At 38.4% G+C, this 16,669-nt stretch overlaps 3 protein-coding genes across 3 annotated transcripts; 1 reads left to right on the top strand and 2 right to left on the bottom strand.

The window, feature by feature from the left end:
• The first annotated feature begins 1,646 nt into the window (after positions 1-1,646).
• On the top strand, positions 1,647-7,951 carry vdac2 (voltage-dependent anion channel 2). The gene is made up of 9 exons (XM_007545268.2): positions 1,647-1,781; positions 4,393-4,464; positions 4,550-4,599; positions 4,981-5,133; positions 5,237-5,289; positions 5,719-5,946; positions 6,066-6,216; positions 6,344-6,401; positions 6,996-7,951. Exons 2-9 carry the CDS (start codon positions 4,398-4,400, stop codon positions 7,085-7,087), a joined length of 852 nt encoding a protein of 283 aa, XP_007545330.1. The 5' UTR covers positions 1,647-1,781; positions 4,393-4,397; the 3' UTR covers positions 7,088-7,951.
• Positions 7,615-11,475, bottom strand: LOC103133509 (neurofilament light polypeptide). Its single transcript, XM_007545267.2, has 3 exons — positions 10,421-11,475; positions 10,212-10,336; positions 7,615-9,924 (listed from the first exon to the last, which is right to left on the bottom strand). Exons 1-3 carry the CDS (start codon positions 11,354-11,356, stop codon positions 8,814-8,816), a joined length of 2,172 nt encoding a protein of 723 aa, XP_007545329.1. The 5' UTR covers positions 11,357-11,475; the 3' UTR covers positions 7,615-8,813.
• Positions 11,476-12,872: 1,397 nt separating this feature from the next.
• On the bottom strand, positions 12,873-16,244 carry comtd1 (catechol-O-methyltransferase domain containing 1). The gene is made up of 7 exons (XM_007545266.2): positions 15,710-16,244; positions 15,505-15,623; positions 14,485-14,590; positions 13,940-14,058; positions 13,491-13,545; positions 13,276-13,409; positions 12,873-13,193 (listed from the first exon to the last, which is right to left on the bottom strand). Exons 1-7 carry the CDS (start codon positions 15,762-15,764, stop codon positions 13,041-13,043), a joined length of 741 nt encoding a protein of 246 aa, XP_007545328.1. The 5' UTR covers positions 15,765-16,244; the 3' UTR covers positions 12,873-13,040.
• Positions 16,245-16,669: the final 425 nt, after the last annotated feature.

The following is a 16,669-nucleotide window of genomic DNA, read 5'->3' as shown; positions in this document are numbered from 1 at the left end:
CATCTGCTGTAACTACAAGTAAAATAAAGGTCAATAGGCCAGAATAAGTTACTGATTTAAAACCACAATTCAGGCCATTTGAATCAAGACATGTTAAGTTTTAAAACTAGCTTATTTTAAATTTATTTTCTCAACAATATCTATACCTCAAATTCTCATAAAGATCCCAGTATTTTTTTAAAAGAACGAAAAATCTTCTTTTCCCCCTTAATACTATTTAACTGATCAACCACATTCTCAAATTTCAGTTCCCTATTAAAACCTAATTCCGTTTTTAATAATCTTCTTTGATTTGCATATTTTGTACAACTAATAAAAACATGTTCCATCGTTTCTACAGTATCACACCAACTACATAAACCAGTAAGAAGTTTCCCCATCTTAAAAAGAGTTTCACGTAAAAAAACTGTGCCCGGTTCTTATTCTATTTATAATTATCTCCTCCCTCCTGTTTATTCCTCTGAACCTTACTACATCAACTGTATTTTGTATCTTGTATAAATGTCTTCCATTTATTTCATTATCCTACCTAATTTTCCATATCTTCTTGCTTTCTCTGTACACTATACTTTTGCCTTCAGATTTGGATAACTTTACTGACATATCAATATCTTCTTTTTTAATAGCCTCCTTAGCCAACCTATCTTATCTGCTCTTTCATTCCCCAAAATACCTACATGAGCAGGAGTCCAGAATAATATGAAATTTTTATTTTGTTCACATATCCTATGATGAACAGCCATAATCTCGTATAATATATTTTGATGATTATTTGTACGTCCATTTTCAATACTCAATGCAGATAATGAATTACTACAAACTATTACTTTATTGGAGCCTGCCCGTAGCAATGCATAGGGAGAGTAGTGACTGACTGCAGCTCTGTAGATCTTGGCTGCACGTTAGTGCGGCCAAGTATGTAGGACAAGAACATAAAAGTTGCAGGACACTGGCCCTTGAGACCATTGAAATGAATATCGTGACCCATCAAGCACAGTAGATGGCGATAATGCATCCTAACGTTGGGTGCCACCGCCCAAAAAAGACTGAAGAAGAAGATAGACAACGCGTAAGAATAAGAAGAAGAAGAAGAAGAAAAAACAAAACAAAAAAACAAATACACACACACGCGCACATCCCCTCCCCTCTTCATCCCCCCGACACACACACATACATATCATTTTCCAAAGTATTGATACGAATACGTATTTATGCCTATGTTCCAAAGACCCACAGAAATTACAAAGATGGCTTGAACATATTCCGAATATAAACTGTGTTTCGGAAAATATGACTTTTCATTACATCGAAACTAAATAACTAAATAAGTAGCAAAAATTAAATAAGTAGCAAAAAAATCAAAAATAAATAAAACTGTAATTTGAAGTTAGAAAAGAATGTCTAATCGGCCAGTAATTTATTAACTCTTAAAGGCAAAAAATATAATTTTATTTTGGAATGCTAAAAACATGTAAACAGCTTTAACTCGTTCCAAAGAATTGAAAACTGAACTTTAGCTTCAAGCGTCTACGTTTATAGAGAAAATGGTTAACCGAAGTTAAAACTCAAACCAAAATGCCGTCTGTGATGTAAACCCATTTTTACTCAGGCAAACGTTTGGGCGCCCTTGGCCCTAAACTGGAAACCGAAAGGTCAGCATTTCGTTGCAGAACAGTCTCCTTCAGCTCGCCCTCCAACCGGTGACGCCTGCTTCTGCCGTGTGTTGTGAGGAACACTTCCAAAAAGTCACTTTAGTGTAACACTAACACAGTCTTCAACTGGTAAGGCTCCTTATTATTTAGTTTTGTATCGTAGGTCTTCTCTAAGACACAAGCTAGAGAGTAGCTTTACTCGCTGCGGAACTCTGCAGGCTAACATAACTAGCTTCAGTAGCTGTAGCAGCGAGCTAATTCTGACACATGTGCTCTTACTGGAAGGTTTTAGTTGTAGTCTAAAAAAAATAAACACATTGTTTTTAATTATTTAAATAAAACAGCCACAAATCTTTTTTTAGATATTGCTTTATATCTATTTGGCCTGTTAGCATTGCGGAAACTAGCCGACACCCACAGCCAAAGTGAATAAGCTATTTTAGCTTATCACAGTATCTAGCACCGGTCAAAGCCTTCTCCAGTCCAACTGTATTTAGCGACTGATTTACAGTAAAAGCATTAAGAGTCACGACTAAATAGTTTACCCATTGTAGTCAAAATGGCTCCTGTTCTTCCCGGTAACCTTGGCAGTTAACTACCTGACCCACAAGATGTAATTTGTGCCAAAGGTGCTCATCAAAAAAAGTGAAACAGTTACGGTGTTGGCAAGGGAGGTGGGTTTGTTTTTACTCAACGAATATAAAAACTGTATAACTTGGAGCTATATAAGAAAGTTATAGACTTTAGATTCTAACCCCGACAGTTCAGCAACACAGGTGCTCCCTCTTATCGTTAATAAATGATAAGGATAAGGATAAATGCAGAACAACCCGATTCCACAACAGTTTCATCCCTCATGCCACACAACTACTAAGCTCCCATTAATATTTTTATTGTATGTACATCTATTGATATTGTTTTTATTAATATTTATTTATTATTTTAGTTTGCTCATCTACCCTTTAAATGCAAACTTAAGCGATACGTCTGTCTATGCCTAATACGTTGGTCATAACTGGGATATAAGACCAAGCTTTATCTTAATAACTTGTGTAAGTGTAGAAAAAAATAAATAAAACTTTGTTCCTGTCCTTCTGGCACCCAGGCATAAGTATCTTGAATAAAAATGTGTGTTTGAAATGTTTCCACAAAATACTTTAATAAATTATTTCAACAGTCGCTTATAGCTTTCATAAGTGTTGCATAATACAACTTAAAAGAATACATGCATATAAAAGGCTACATTTACGCTGCAGCCTGAAGTGGCCCAAATCTGATTTTCTTGCCCCTTTGTGAGATGTAACTGATCTTTTCATGATAGTCTGAACAAAACTGATTGGATTTTTACAAATGCAACCCAGGACACTTGTGGTCCTAAATGCAATGTCTAATGCGTGTCTGATCTTTTCAAATGTGACCTGTGTCTGTACGGCCAGGTCGCATTCATCCAACCTATACTAATCTGCGTCCTGATACGCAGAAGTGGGAAGAAAAAACAACTTTGACAGGAGATAATGAGGATTATTAAAGTGCTGGCTCCATTTGAACAACACATTTAAAATGGCAAGATGGTCTCCATCATTCCCAACCATGTTTACTTCCACAAACAGTGAGCACGTTTGCTACACGTAATGTGCCTGCATCCTACACTGCACATGCAGGACACTTTTAGCTGGCTGGCAGGAGATCTATGCAGTTGTATATATTTGGAAATGTGAACGACCACGTGAAAAAGAAAGTCAGATTTCAAATGAAAAATTGAAACTGAACATTATGGCCTGCAGAGTGAACGTATCCTAAAAGCTGCATGCTATTTTAAGTCAGTTAGCCTATTTCAGTGTGTCAGGTGTTGCATCTACAAAGCACATTACCTATAGGTGCATTATTTGGTAAGCTCTAGTTTATATGCCTTACACTTTGAAACACTGTAACATCCACCAGTAACATCATGGCAATTCAATGTTTTTTCTAATATTGCACACCTGTACCATGTATAAGATCACAAATAACATTGGCATTGGGTTTTCAAATAGAATCAAATACAACAGGGGTCTGCAGCTCCTGTCCTCAAGTGTTCTGCAACTTTTGGATGCCTTTCCATTCTTAACACACCTGAAGTAGATAAAAGGTTAATGATCAGGGATTTGCCAAGTGTGCTGACATGGCAACAAGGTTATTCAGCAGGGATGCATCCAAAAGTTGCAGTCCAATGGGACATCAAGCACTGGAGCTGTAAACCTCTACATTGAATGGATAAGCCTGTTTCTGTTACTTTTCTAAAAAAAAAAAAATAGAAAATACACACTAAAACACAAGAACAAAAATTAGATTGAAACTATAATATAAATATTTTTTTAAAAAAAAGAGGTGTTCTAACTTGAACATTTTGTACCGAAATTGCTGTGTGTAAAAATATAACAATAATAGTTCAAGAACACAAAAACATGTAAAAACTAAAGACATACTGCAAGCTTCCTTCTCCAGTAAATTCAGCAACATAATGAGTTTATGCACAAGTGGAACTGTAATATTTTGTGAATCTAGTACGTTTGTTTTTCATATATACACACAATTGTTCCATTCATAGGGGTTTGTGTTTTCCATTCACATGAAGTATATTTATATTATTTTGTCCTGTCACATATTTACTATGCAAATTGTAAACAGAAACTATACTTAAAAAAAAAAAAATATCATGGGTTAAACAGATGTAACTTTTTTCTCCCCCTTTTATATGCAGGTATAATGGCCGTGCCTCCCGCTTATGCTGATTTGGGCAAATCTGCCAAGGATATCTTCAACAAAGGCTATGGTACGTCTTTGTTCACTCATGAAGATGTTGAAGCTTCTTTCAAATGTAACTGATAACTTAACTTTGAAACTCATATTTCATACAGGATTTGGCCTGGTGAAGCTTGATGTCAAGACAAAGTCAGCCAGCGGAGTTGTAAGATCATTTGGACTTTGGTTGAGAATAATCATGTTGGCAGTTATTAAATCCCTATGATGCTTTTAAAAGAAAAACACCTAAAAGTATTGTTTGTACTCAGCCTTGAACTTTCGAAATCTTTATTTTGTCCCAAGCTCAATTCTTTACAGTCTTCTGTTTTGTTCATCGGAACCTCCATTCAAGTCACTTTTAATTATAAAAACCCCAGTGTTTTTATACTTGTTGGCTTAGATTTAAAGTACCCACAAAAAATCAGTATAGCAACAAAAATACATATAAACTGTGCAATGACTAATTTTCTCAAAATTTACTACAATTGGTAATGTTAATTTCATGCCTGTTAAGTGATCCCAGTTTCTCTAAAAATGTCTCCTGCAGGAATTCAAAACATCTGGTTCGTCCAACACTGATACCAGCAAAGTTGTCGGTTCCCTGGAAACCAAATACAACCGGCCTGAATATGGCCTGACCTTCACTGAGAAGTGGAACACTGACAACACGTTGGGAACAGAAATCGCTGTTGAAGACCAGGTTTGCATAAATGTTTAACATTTTCGTACATTAAGAGCAGGAACTTGACAGAGCAGCATAACTTTTCTTATTTCCAGTGAATTCCATATTTTTCATCTTGCAGATTACAAAAGGACTGAAGTTGACATTTGACACAACCTTCTCACCCAACACTGGGTAAGATGATGGTTGGGGTTTTTGTTTTTGTGTGTATTTTAGTCCAGGACTCAACAGGAGGAGGTTGCTCAGCCTGTTGCTTCACTCCATAAGTAATTATGGAAACCTGATCTTTGCCTCAAATATTTCTAACAAGTGTCTTTGCCAGCTATATGATCTGAGTCCCTGTGTAGAACGAGTATGTTGCAACACTTCACTGGGATTGTATGTTTGGGATAAAGACACATCTTAAATTGAATTCCCTTCTGAAACTCCGCCTATGTATTTGTTGTCAAGATGTTGAGTTAATTTCGTAAAAATATGTTCCAATAAAAGGGTACTAAAAAGACAAACATAATGTGGGAAATGGTACTTGACTTATGCATAGAGTGGATTTTTAATTTTTGTATATATTTTTTTTCTTCAACAAAATCCTTCTTTTACCTACAGCAAGAAGAGTGGCAAAGTTAAGACCGCTTACAAGCGTGAGTACATCAACGTGGGCTGCGATGTTGACTTTGACTTCGCTGGCCCCACAATCCACGGAGCCGCTGTCATTGGTTACGAGGGATGGCTCGGCGGTTACCAGATGAGCTTTGACTCCGCCAAATCCAGAATGACCAAGAGCAACTTCGCCATCGGCTACAAGACGGCAGACTTCCAGCTACACACAAGCGTGTATGTAGAGTTGTTGTTTCTGTTGTTTTTTTTACTCCTTATGAGTTTTGGGTTTTCTTTGCCGTTTGAAGGAGTTAAATACATTTTTATTTGGAAATGTTTATTTTCAATCATTACAGCAATGATGGAGCAGAATTTAGTGGTTCCATCTACCAGAAGTCCAGTGACAAGCTGGAGACTGCAATCAACCTGGCATGGACTGCTGGCAACAACAGCACAAACTTTGGCATTGCTGCCAAATACCAACTGGATAAAGATGCCTCTATCAGTGTAAGCTTTTTTTCCTCCATACCATCTGTGGTAGTTCTAAGGCAACAAAAGTCACCATGAAACTCTGAACCTAATACTGCTCACTGACATCTTTGTTTTCCCCCCTCTGTGTTTTTGGACTTTTCAGGCTAAAGTTAACAACAGTAGCCTTGTTGGTTTTGGCTACACCCAATCTCTTAGACCAGGTGAGTTTCTTACCGCAGTGTAATTTGCAGGAGCACTTGGTATATGTTTCAGAACATATACCAAGTGTATATGTTGAACTTTTTCACATTTTGCTGTGAAACCACCACAAGCTTCAGTTAATTTTGTTGCAGGGTATCTTTGTAATGGTCAAATCCAAAGTAGTTTGTAACTGAGAGATTGGAGGAATGTCTTGGCATTGTCAATCGTGCTCATGTATGCACTGCTTCCACCGCACAGTGCGTACCTTCATTCAAGCTAAAAATTCAGTGTGCCATCAGCTAATGGCAGCGAAAATAACATTACAGAAAAATGAACAATTTTCTTTGAGTTCTCGACAGACTGCTGTAGAGCAAAGGCCGTAGTGTAGCAGAGGGCAACGGGGAGAGAGCTGTGAAGTGTGCTTGTTCAAAAATTCAAGCCAAGTCCATGGGTTTCTCAGATCTCTACTGCAGCTTTAAAATAAAAGTGTAATTTTCCTTCCAATTTACAACATGATTTCTACACAGTCTGGAAAGATGTGGAATTTGGGTTGGTAACAGCTTGAAAACTGTAGTGTATAGATAACAGCTAAACCTTCTCCCTTGTGTTTGTAGGTGTGAAACTGACTCTCTCTGGTCTGATCGATGGGAAGAACATCAATGTAGGAGGCCATAAGCTGGGTCTGGGCTTGGAACTGGAAGCTTAAACTGTCTTCATGCAACAAGGGACACGGGAATATCAGACTAATCGGGCCTTAAAAGTATGTCCAACTCAAACCAGCAAAGGGAAACCATAGAGAGATCGATTCAAAGGCTTCTGCAACATCGTCTTGGGCACCAAGTCATGTTGGTGGTTTTGTCTTCAGAATATTTTATTTTTGTTGATGCTTTTTACTTTGTGATTGCATCAAACCAAAAGTCCGTCATTGTCATATTATTTATGCATTTTGTCATTGTTCCTGTTCAACACTGCCACGATAATTGTAATAATCCAATCCCTCTGTACAACTGTGTGTGGCTTCAGTGTAATAATCCCAGACACTCCAGTCTTTTCCTTTTTATGTAAAAACATAAGTCCAAACATTCGTTACTTTAGGATTGACATATTTTACCTCCACTATCTACTGTCATGACTTTTGATATTCTTTGCCATCTTAGCAGTTATCAAATCCAGAGCTAAAATTAATGTCAATTTGTGCTTAAATCCTAATAATGCACACACATGGATGTCTTGTTTGTCGACGTTTGAGGCTGGGATATTTTGGCAAAGCTACACATGTGACCTTACCCTAAACTGATCAGGTTTGGGGTTACTTATAGTGGGAGAGAAACCTGCATGTTGGCTCGCCCAAACAGAGTTATATTTTGTTAATTATGCAGCAACAGATTAACTGTGGAGCACATAATGTTTAAGTGATGCCAAACTATAAAATTATTTGGAGGAATAGAGTAAAGTTGCATATGTGCACCATGTAAAGCTGTGTTTCTGTTCCGAGAGGAGACCAATCCTATAAAGAAGTCTTTGAGGTCCCTTTGTGTATGTATGGATTTTCAATAAAGTCTTTAAAGTCATAACTGCCTACCAGAATGATAATTATAATGCATTTATAAAGTGTGCAAACCTCTTATTAGGGGTTTGTGAGGTATTTTAAAAAAATGCAGTGGTAAATTATTTCAAAGTTTTGCACAAAGTTAGTATAGCATCCTGCAAAATTTAAACAAATTGGCTTGCGGTAGAAGATAAGATTCTGTAAAAATTTCCCAGAGGAAAAATGTGTTAGTCTTCTAAAACGCGCTAAGTTCAAACCACGTTGGTTTGAACTTAGCGGTCAGGTTAGTTCAAGGTTTATATTTGTTTTCAGTGCATTTTTACAAAATACACATCTTGATTACAGGAGTCTGTTTAGTAATTCAGAAATGTGCTGATCTAAAAATGTTACCTCGTAGTTGTGAACATTTAGAAAAACAGTGTTTCCATGTATGCATGTGAATCTGTTGACTTGTCTGTTTCAGAAATGCAACATAAATTTAGAAAAATGTCCCAGAATAAATAAATGATTTAATATTGCTTTTATTTGCACACACCACAGCAAAATCAATGTCAAACAAATGACCAAAATGCATCTACATTCATAGTTACTTTAGTTTGTTTTGTTGTTTCAAGACATTTGAAATCCAGTTTGACTTTGAGGTCAATCATGCTGCAAAAAAAATAAAGCCTATTCTGTTCTTTTAAAACAAGAATGCTGACAATACATTCTAGTACTTTGCATTGTTCTTTGCGCTTGATTGCTGGTGCCAAAATTATACATTTGCATTATGAGCTCTCCTCTATTTTTGGCTGCCATGTCTTTGAATGCAATGTTTTATTGTCCATTTTTAACTTCAGCAGAAGCTCTCTTTTTTTTTTCTTTTCTTTTGAATCTTCTGATTTTAGACCGGAGTTTGGCTGCCATCTGCAGGCGCCTGCTGTAGCTCTTTTGTTTCTGCAGTCACAGATGAAGTGATTTGGGTTTTGCCACCTCTCTCTGGCTGCTCACCCTCTGCTTTCGCTGTAGATTTGGAAGATGGGGATTTATCTTGGTCTTTATTCCTTTCGCCTGTGGCATCCACGGTGCTTTTTGCGTTTTCTTCCTCAACTTTTCCAGAATCAGTCTTAGTAGTTTCTTTTTGTTCCGTTTGGCTCACGTCTTTCTCCTCGTTTCCTGGTGCAGTAGAAGGTATTTTCGCAATTTCTACACATTCCTCCATCTTTGTCGAGACAACTGCTTCTCCAGTCAGTTCTTTGGCTTTCTCCTGCACCTCTACACCACTGTGCTGCAGAGTTTTGTTATCTTCCTCAGATGTTGAAACCACGGTTTCATTAGCAGGCTTCACACTTTGTGCTGCGATAACGCTTTCTTCTTTAGTTGATCCCTGTTTATCCTCACCAGATTTAACTAGAGATCCCTCTGATTCATCTGAATCATTCTGTTTTGAAGAGATATTTATTTTATGAGGTACCTCTGCAGTTTCTTTCTCCTTCATGTCCTCAACTGGTTTATTATCTACCTCTGTGTCCATGTTTTCACCGCTGAGAGTCGGTGTCTTCTCTGATTCTTCACTCTGGTTTTGTTCTTTATTATCCTCCTCATCGTCAGCTACCTTTCTATCATCTTCACACTCCAACTTTTCATCGGAGGCTACTTGACTCTGCTGACCGTCAGACATCTGGTTTCCTTCGTCCTCTCGACTGTCCTGATGATCACCCTCTTCCTCGCTGCCCCCTTTCTCACTTTTTCCACACTCCTGCTCGTCCTTCCCCACATCCGTCTCCTCTGATCCCGTCTCCTCAAACTCTGACATCTCAATCTCCCTGGTGGTCTCTGTTATGATCTCCTCCACAAACTTGTACTTGGGCTCTGCTCGCCTCTGCGTGACTCCTGGTCGACTGAAGCTGGGGAGGGTGTAAACGGGTGATTGATGGTAGATGTGGGGCAAGGGGACCTGAGGGTCGGAGACGGAGACGGAGGACAGACGAGCCTCCTCGCCACAGAGGAGTTTCCTGCAGGATGGAGAAGAGAGTTTACATTTAATACAGATGCACTAATAGTTCTTTGCCTTCTGAGCCACTGATTAATAGAATCAGTTTACATGGTGTATGTGTTATTGTATTTGGTATGTAACAGTTTTGCACAATTTCTTTAGCTTACCTTTACAAAGTAATACAGTTGCACGATTAGATTGAAATATGGACATAGAAAGTATAAAATATACGAAATAATACAAGGTTCCACTAATTTATGTTATCAATAAATTTGACTAATTATTCTCATGCTGATTTTACTATACCTGTATGACAATATCTCCACATCCAAAGCCATCTTCACGTTCAGGAGGTCCTGGTACTCCCTCAGGTAGCCGGACATGTCGAATTTGCAGTTTATGAGCTCATTCTCAAGCTCTTTGATTGTGTTCTGAGTTAAGAGACAAGATGACCTCGTTAAGCTGTGTCTCGCCCTGTGTTAACGCCACAGGAAGCGGGAAGAAGCATGCCATACCTGATAGTGAATAAGTTCCTCCTTGTGGCGATCCTCGACATCGTGAAGCTGCGCCTCCAGAGCCTCTCTGGTGCCTTTGGCGCAGTCCAGCTCGATGCTCTTGGCCTGCAGACGCTTCTTGTACTCCTGAATCTCCCGCTGGCTCGCTTTCAGCGCCTCCCTCTTGGCCTCGGCGGCCTCCGTCAGTCTGGCAAACTGAACTCGGAAACTTTCCCCGGCCAGCTGGACGTCGGACCCGGTGTGACCTTCCAGCTGCGTCCTGATGTCCCGGAGTGCCGCAGTGACGCCGGGATGGCCAAATTCGTGCGCTTTAAATTTAAGCTGAGCATCTTGAATCTGGTCACACATCTCTGACACCTCGGCCTCGTGGTTTCTCTTCAGAAAGTTGATTTCATCCACGAGGGACTCCACTTTCCGGTCCAGCAGTAGTTTGGCCTGGTACGCTTCGGCCATGTCTTTCTTCAGGATCACTATGCTGCTCTCAGCCTCTGATCTGCTCTCCGTCTCCCGCTCATGCCGTTTCCTCAAGGTGGAAAGCTCTTCCTCCAGGTTATGATGTTCGATCTCAATCTGGTTCTTCTGGTGGGTGATGTCCTGCAGCAGCTGCCTCAGCCTCCCCAGCTCTGGACCATACTCCTCCTCCAAACAAGACGCGGGCTTCACTTTCCCTCTGATGTCTTCGATTTCCCTCTCCAGGAGATGGTTGTGGTTTTCGAGCCGGTGCACCTTTTCTATGAAACCTGCGAGTCGGTCGTTCAAGCCGTGCATCAGCTCTTTCTCGTTGCGCTTTTCAGATCTGGCGTGTGGCGAGCTCATGTCCGCGGAAGCCCTCCTGGTTTCTAATTCCGATCGTCTCGGCGGCTTGTGTTGTGAATACATATCGTGAAGGGCTCTACGCGGGAAGCCGAACCTGTCATCCATCCTGTGGGTTGTCATTGCGGATCTCTGGTGCAGAGAGTCAGGCGTCCCTGCGGGCTTTTATAGCCGCGCCGCCAGCTGCCCAGTTTGCAGAACGAAGCTGTCCGTGGTGCTGAAAAGGTGTCGCGTCAGCTGGCGCTTTAATGAACTCTTACTCCACGTTTTTTGTCCGCAGAAAGCGATGACGTCGGCAAGCCCCCGGCGTCGACGTCAATACAAAAACAATTAACTTGACATCCGATGTCTTTTACAAAAGTAACAGAGGATGTTTGGTCGTGGTGTTTCTCACTCAGTTGTATCTATATTTATAATCAAGACTTGATATTCACACACATTATGAAAATACGCGCCTTCCCCACCCCCCCTCGCTAAGATTACCACAACGAGTGTTTCTGTTTGCTAAATCTCAGAATTATGAATGAGATATTTATTCCAATTTCTGTATTTTTGTTTATTTATTTATTTATTTATTTATTACTTTTACTCTGAGAAATGTTCCGATATCTCATGAAATTGGTAGAACTCCTCTTTAATCGGGTCAAATGTTTGGGTCTCCTTCAAATGGTTTGCTATAGTTTTGGCACATTTATCACAGAATTGTTGTGTTGTTGAATCACTTTGCGCTATGGAGTATTAATGAAGTGGACTCACTTAGCAGCCGCAGGTTCTGGGCACCTTGTAGTGATTGAGTTGAACTTGGTCACCTTTAATTCTTGTTGGAATTGACTTTTTTTTATTTTATTTTTTTTTTATTTTTTTTGCTTCGTGTTGTTTGTACAAATAGATTAAAAGGTTGTACAATTAAAACAATGTTTTAACAATCAGTTATCATTGGGGAATAATCCTGCTGGTCTGTTTTGTCTTGTTTTAATGTTTATCTCAATCTAAGGTAGTCCTTGTCCTAAAAAGACATTGAACATGTTCTATCTTGCGTATTTAAAGATAGAATTCAACTGTATTTTCCTCTAATGGTGTCTCTGTTTAGTGCAAATCAGTACAGTAAAACTAGTACTCTCAACCATTTGTTAGTATTTTACATTTCAGATTTGAAGTGATCAAATATAGCCGCTATAGATATTCTGTCACGACCACTGCCAATGAACATGTAAATTAACAGTAGGAAATATTTTGTTTTCTTTCCATCTTTTGCTCTTTCTTTCTTGCCATGGCGCCCTCTAGTGGAATGGAGCTCTGGACAGTGAGATGTGTCAGCCACATCAAAAATCACCATTATGCAAACCAACATCTTGTAGACAGACATGTGAGGAAATCTTCAAAGAGTTGTAGATGGCTGTGGGTAGGAAGATAGATAGGAAGATAGACTATTTGATCAAAAGTAATTTCATTTGATTGAACATAACCTAATTTAATTTAGATTTAAATGCATAAATGTCTCAGAACCAGTTTTTTTTCCCCCTGTTGTCTTGTTTTCTCACTTGTGGTCTTGCTTTCTTTGCCCACATGCTGTAAAAACAAGAACATCATATACATCATATACAGTCAAAAAGCTCAATATATATATATATATATATATATATTTGTAATTAGGCCCTATCACATATTACTGATGTCTAAAACTGTGAAGACCAATAAGAGTTGAATTTACAGAAAGAACATAAACAGGAAGTAAACGGTTTAATCAAATAATGAACAATAAGTTGAACAATAAGTTCAACACATTTGTGTCGTAAAAACTCCCCCGTTAGCGCTTGATAGCGATGGTGAGCCCGTCCCCCACAGTGAGCATGCTCAGTTCAACTCTCTGGTCCTTGTGTATCTTCCTATTAAGGGCATCTAGAGTCTGTGACGTGGTATCATTGGGCGCAGGGTTCACGACCTTTCCACTCCACAGCACCTGTCAGTGTGGCAAGATCACAGATATGATTCACTTTATGTTTGTTGTCAAAACACAAACTGGATACTTGAACTTTACTCACGTTGTCGATTGCAATTATACCACCGTTTCTTATGAGCTCCAGAGACTTCTCGTAGTATCGGTCGTAGTTGGATTTATCGGCGTCGATGAACACAAAGTCGTACGTTCCGGCTTCCCCGGCTGCTGTCAGTTCATCTGACAAAACGCAAGATGAAAAAGTAAACGCAAAACTCACATCTGTATGAGAGCAACGACAACATCAACAAAACCACTTACCCAGAGTTTTAAGTGCAGCTTGATGCTGAACATCAATCTTATTTTCCACTCCAGCCTGCAAAAAAAAAAAAAAGGAACATTTTATAAACTGAATTTTATGCAGCCACTTAAAAATAATGTTTTTCTCAAGGTTTACACAGGAATTGATTTCACTGCTTGGCTTGGGATCTTTCTGTAACACAGTTTCCTGAGCAGACACCTTCAAAGTGTCCAGCCTGCAGGATTTCTGGAGACACACTGACAGTTGTTGGATGTGCAATCTGCTGTCTGCTGCACAAATTAGCTCTGACAGAAGCTAAATGGCAAATTCTGATGTTGGTAGACCAAGAACTGTGCACTTGTGTAATATAATCTGGATGGGGCTTTGAAACATTAGGATATTCATAATAGAGGGGTCCAAGTCATATTTCTTCTCACTCTTTTTTTTTTTTTTTTTTTACTGTTCTCACCTCTTTGAAAAATGGTTTGGCTATTTCTATGTAGGTGTCTTCTATTTCACAAGCTACCACTCGTCCATTCTCTGGCAAGGCCAAAGCCATGCTCAGAGCGTTGTATCCAGTGTACATCCCTGCATCACAAATATATTGGTTAGTCCATAACATTTTATGAAAACAGTCTGTACACATCTGAATTATACTATTCTATCACAACAATTAGTCACTGCTGGAAACTAGAAGCTGGACTGCAATCAAATGCTTTGATCAAAGCTCTGAACTTTTCACTGAAATTGTCACTTTTCTTCTGAAATTAGTTGATTATTTCCTTATTTTTTTACATTAAAATTTAGATTCCCGTGTAAAGATAAAATACAACCTTTACTCGGATAAAGGAACAAATCCGAACCAATCAAGAATCTGGCCTAGAATATTACGGTTAGCAAAAATGTTTATTAGAGGAAAACAAATACCTCTGCACAATAAAAGTAATAAACTTGTGATTTGTTCTGTCACTTTCAAATCCACACGGCGTGAGACACACGGTAAACTTATCTTACCTATTTCAATTGCTTTTGTGGCATTGATCAGTCGTATGAGATTTGCCATAAACTGGGCTTGCTCTGCTGCCACCATCATTCTGTTCCATTGATCTTCAAGGGTCCTCTGAAGCGAAAACACAGAAGAACTGGTTCTGCAGCTTCAGACGGCATGTTGCTGCATTTTACTGGTGTGTGTCTGCCCTCTAGTGTTTGAGGACCATATTGCTTTCACTCTGTAACTAAGTAATGTTCTTTACTTCTCTTACGCTAAATACAATTTTAGTGTGAACATAGCATTGTACAATACCACAGAGCTCAAAGGGCACATCATTCATTAGTTATTAATTAACCTCTGGCCAAATGTCCCTGAATAGTAGCTAGTTAATCATTTACAGATATACAAATAAAAACTAAACAAGTATCAAGTTTAATATTGCTCAATCAAAAAGTGCTTGCATAATTAATTTTAACAGAATACTGTTTGCTACAGAAAAAAAAACAGCATGGAAGACGCTTTATCGATGACTTATGATTTCATCGGTTTCAAAAGCCAGATTGATCATTAGCTCCATGAGTTGCTCAACACAAAACTACTGAGAACCTAAACTTTATTTGTTAAGAAACAAATCATGTTAGAGTGGGAAATCTGTTATTACCCCACAATTATCCTATAAACACCATTTTATCTTCCCTGTTAATAAAGTGGTGCCAGCTAGATGCTGAACAATCACCACTTAACCTCTGGCTAAAGGCTAACCTTTAGCTTTTAGCCAGAGGTTAAGTGACTAAAGGTTAGCCTTTAGCTTTTAGCCAGAGGTTAAGTGNCCTTTAGCTTTTAGCCAGAGGTTAAGTGACTAAAGGTTAGCCTTTAGCTTTTAGCCAGAGGTTAAGTGGTTACAACAAAAACAAAACTAAAACTTTAGTTTTGACAAACTGTCCATGATTCATAAAGACAGGATCTCACCTTCTGTTTAGTCATCAGTTGCCAAAAAAGACACAATTAATAAAATAATATTAAGGGTTTCAGGGTTTACTTACCAGTCTGAGTTTGGTGAGGACTTGATGCTCCCTTAGGGAGTTGTTAACTACATACTGCAGAACCAGGTTGTCTTTCCCCCCACTGTGACTTTTTCCAATAAAGGCAGACTTTCCCACACCTGAACAGAAAGAAACAAAACCCCAGAAATAAACATTACTTCAAATATTTCTTGAGCCAGCTGATCACGCCTCAAACATTTTCTACCTGTTAAAACAACAGCAAGTCCAATGCAGACAAGAATCTTGATGTTTGCAGCCATTCTGCTCCGTTGTCTTGGGATTTTTTTTTCTTTTTTTCTTTTTTGTGGGAAATTTTTGAACAGCTTGTGTTTGACAGTGCTGTCCGTTCTTTTTGGACTTTGCAATCTGTGTTTGTTTTGGTTAACCTTTTAAAGGGAAGACCCAACATAATGACTGTTTGTCTATCAAGTTTTGTAACATCAGCTTATTTAAGAAAAGACAGCATATTTTTCCATTGCATCCATGTTATTTACTCAAGTCATAAATTGTGACGCACTGCATGAATTCCTACAAACTAGACTGATATGCTTTGTTCAGTTTGTTGTTTGTTATCCCACAATTGAAGGCCTAAAATGAATCTGCTTCACAACACAGAAGATATGACAAGTGATTTTTGAGAAATATGCTTGTTCCCAAGGTGTAAGATGCAGCATTTTGCAAAATCCAAAGGCAACAGCAAAACAAAATTGGATAAATATTTGGAAGATATCGTAAAACAATTCAACAGAAATTACTGCTCCTGTTTCTGTTTTATTATTTAAAAAAAACTCTTGAATAAATATTTTTTTTTAAAATGGTACATTTCTTATGCATCTTTAATTGAGCATATGGAAGGTAAAACAAGAAGAAAAATACGTAATTTCAACATTTATGATGAGGAAAATATTTGAATGAAAAATATTTCATGTTAGGTTTACACAGTGAGGAATTTTGTTGTTGCTTATTCGACAATAATGCTGCCCTCTAGTGGTACAAAAGTGAAATAGATCATTTTTCTATTCATGTCACACTGAGAGGATGCATAATGAAAGAACAAAATTTATAAATGCTTTTCTATACTTCGCATTATCATTTTGTTTTATTGTCACGTTTAAATGTAAAAGACTATATTTCTACATTTTGTGGAACAGTCTTTGAAGCTATG

The sequence above is a fragment of the Poecilia formosa genome, unplaced genomic scaffold, assembly GCF_000485575.1.
Source record: "Poecilia formosa unplaced genomic scaffold, Poecilia_formosa-5.1.2 Scaffold12, whole genome shotgun sequence".
Taxonomy (NCBI): Eukaryota; Metazoa; Chordata; class Actinopteri; order Cyprinodontiformes; family Poeciliidae; genus Poecilia; species Poecilia formosa.
This window is presented reverse-complemented; position numbering and strand designations above follow the sequence as displayed.

Excerpts from the sequence above, each read along its gene's own strand:
- vdac2 (XM_007545268.2), top strand. The coding sequence starts at position 4,398 with ATGGCCGTGCCTCCCGCTTATGCTGATTTGGGCAAATCTGCCAAGGAT. Across the intron at positions 4,465-4,549 it reads TATCTTCAACAAAGGCTATG|GATTTGGCCTGGTGAAGCTT; the intron begins GTACGTCTTTGT and ends TATTTCATACAG. Across the intron at positions 6,217-6,343 it reads ATAAAGATGCCTCTATCAGT|GCTAAAGTTAACAACAGTAG; the intron begins GTAAGCTTTTTT and ends TGGACTTTTCAG.
- LOC103133509 (XM_007545267.2), bottom strand. The coding sequence starts at position 11,356 with ATGACAACCCACAGGATGGATGACAGGTTCGGCTTCCCGCGTAGAGCC. Across the intron at positions 10,337-10,420 it reads AGGAACTTATTCACTATCAG|AACACAATCAAAGAGCTTGA; the intron begins GTATGGCATGCT and ends CTCTTAACTCAG. Across the intron at positions 9,925-10,211 it reads GTGGAGATATTGTCATACAG|GAAACTCCTCTGTGGCGAGG; the intron begins GTATAGTAAAAT and ends TCCATCCTGCAG.
- comtd1 (XM_007545266.2), bottom strand. The coding sequence starts at position 15,764 with ATGGCTGCAAACATCAAGATTCTTGTCTGCATTGGACTTGCTGTTGTT. Across the intron at positions 15,624-15,709 it reads ACTTGCTGTTGTTTTAACAG|GTGTGGGAAAGTCTGCCTTT; the intron begins GTAGAAAATGTT and ends CTTTCTGTTCAG. Across the intron at positions 13,194-13,275 it reads GTATAATTGCAATCGACAAC|GTGCTGTGGAGTGGAAAGGT; the intron begins GTGAGTAAAGTT and ends CCACACTGACAG.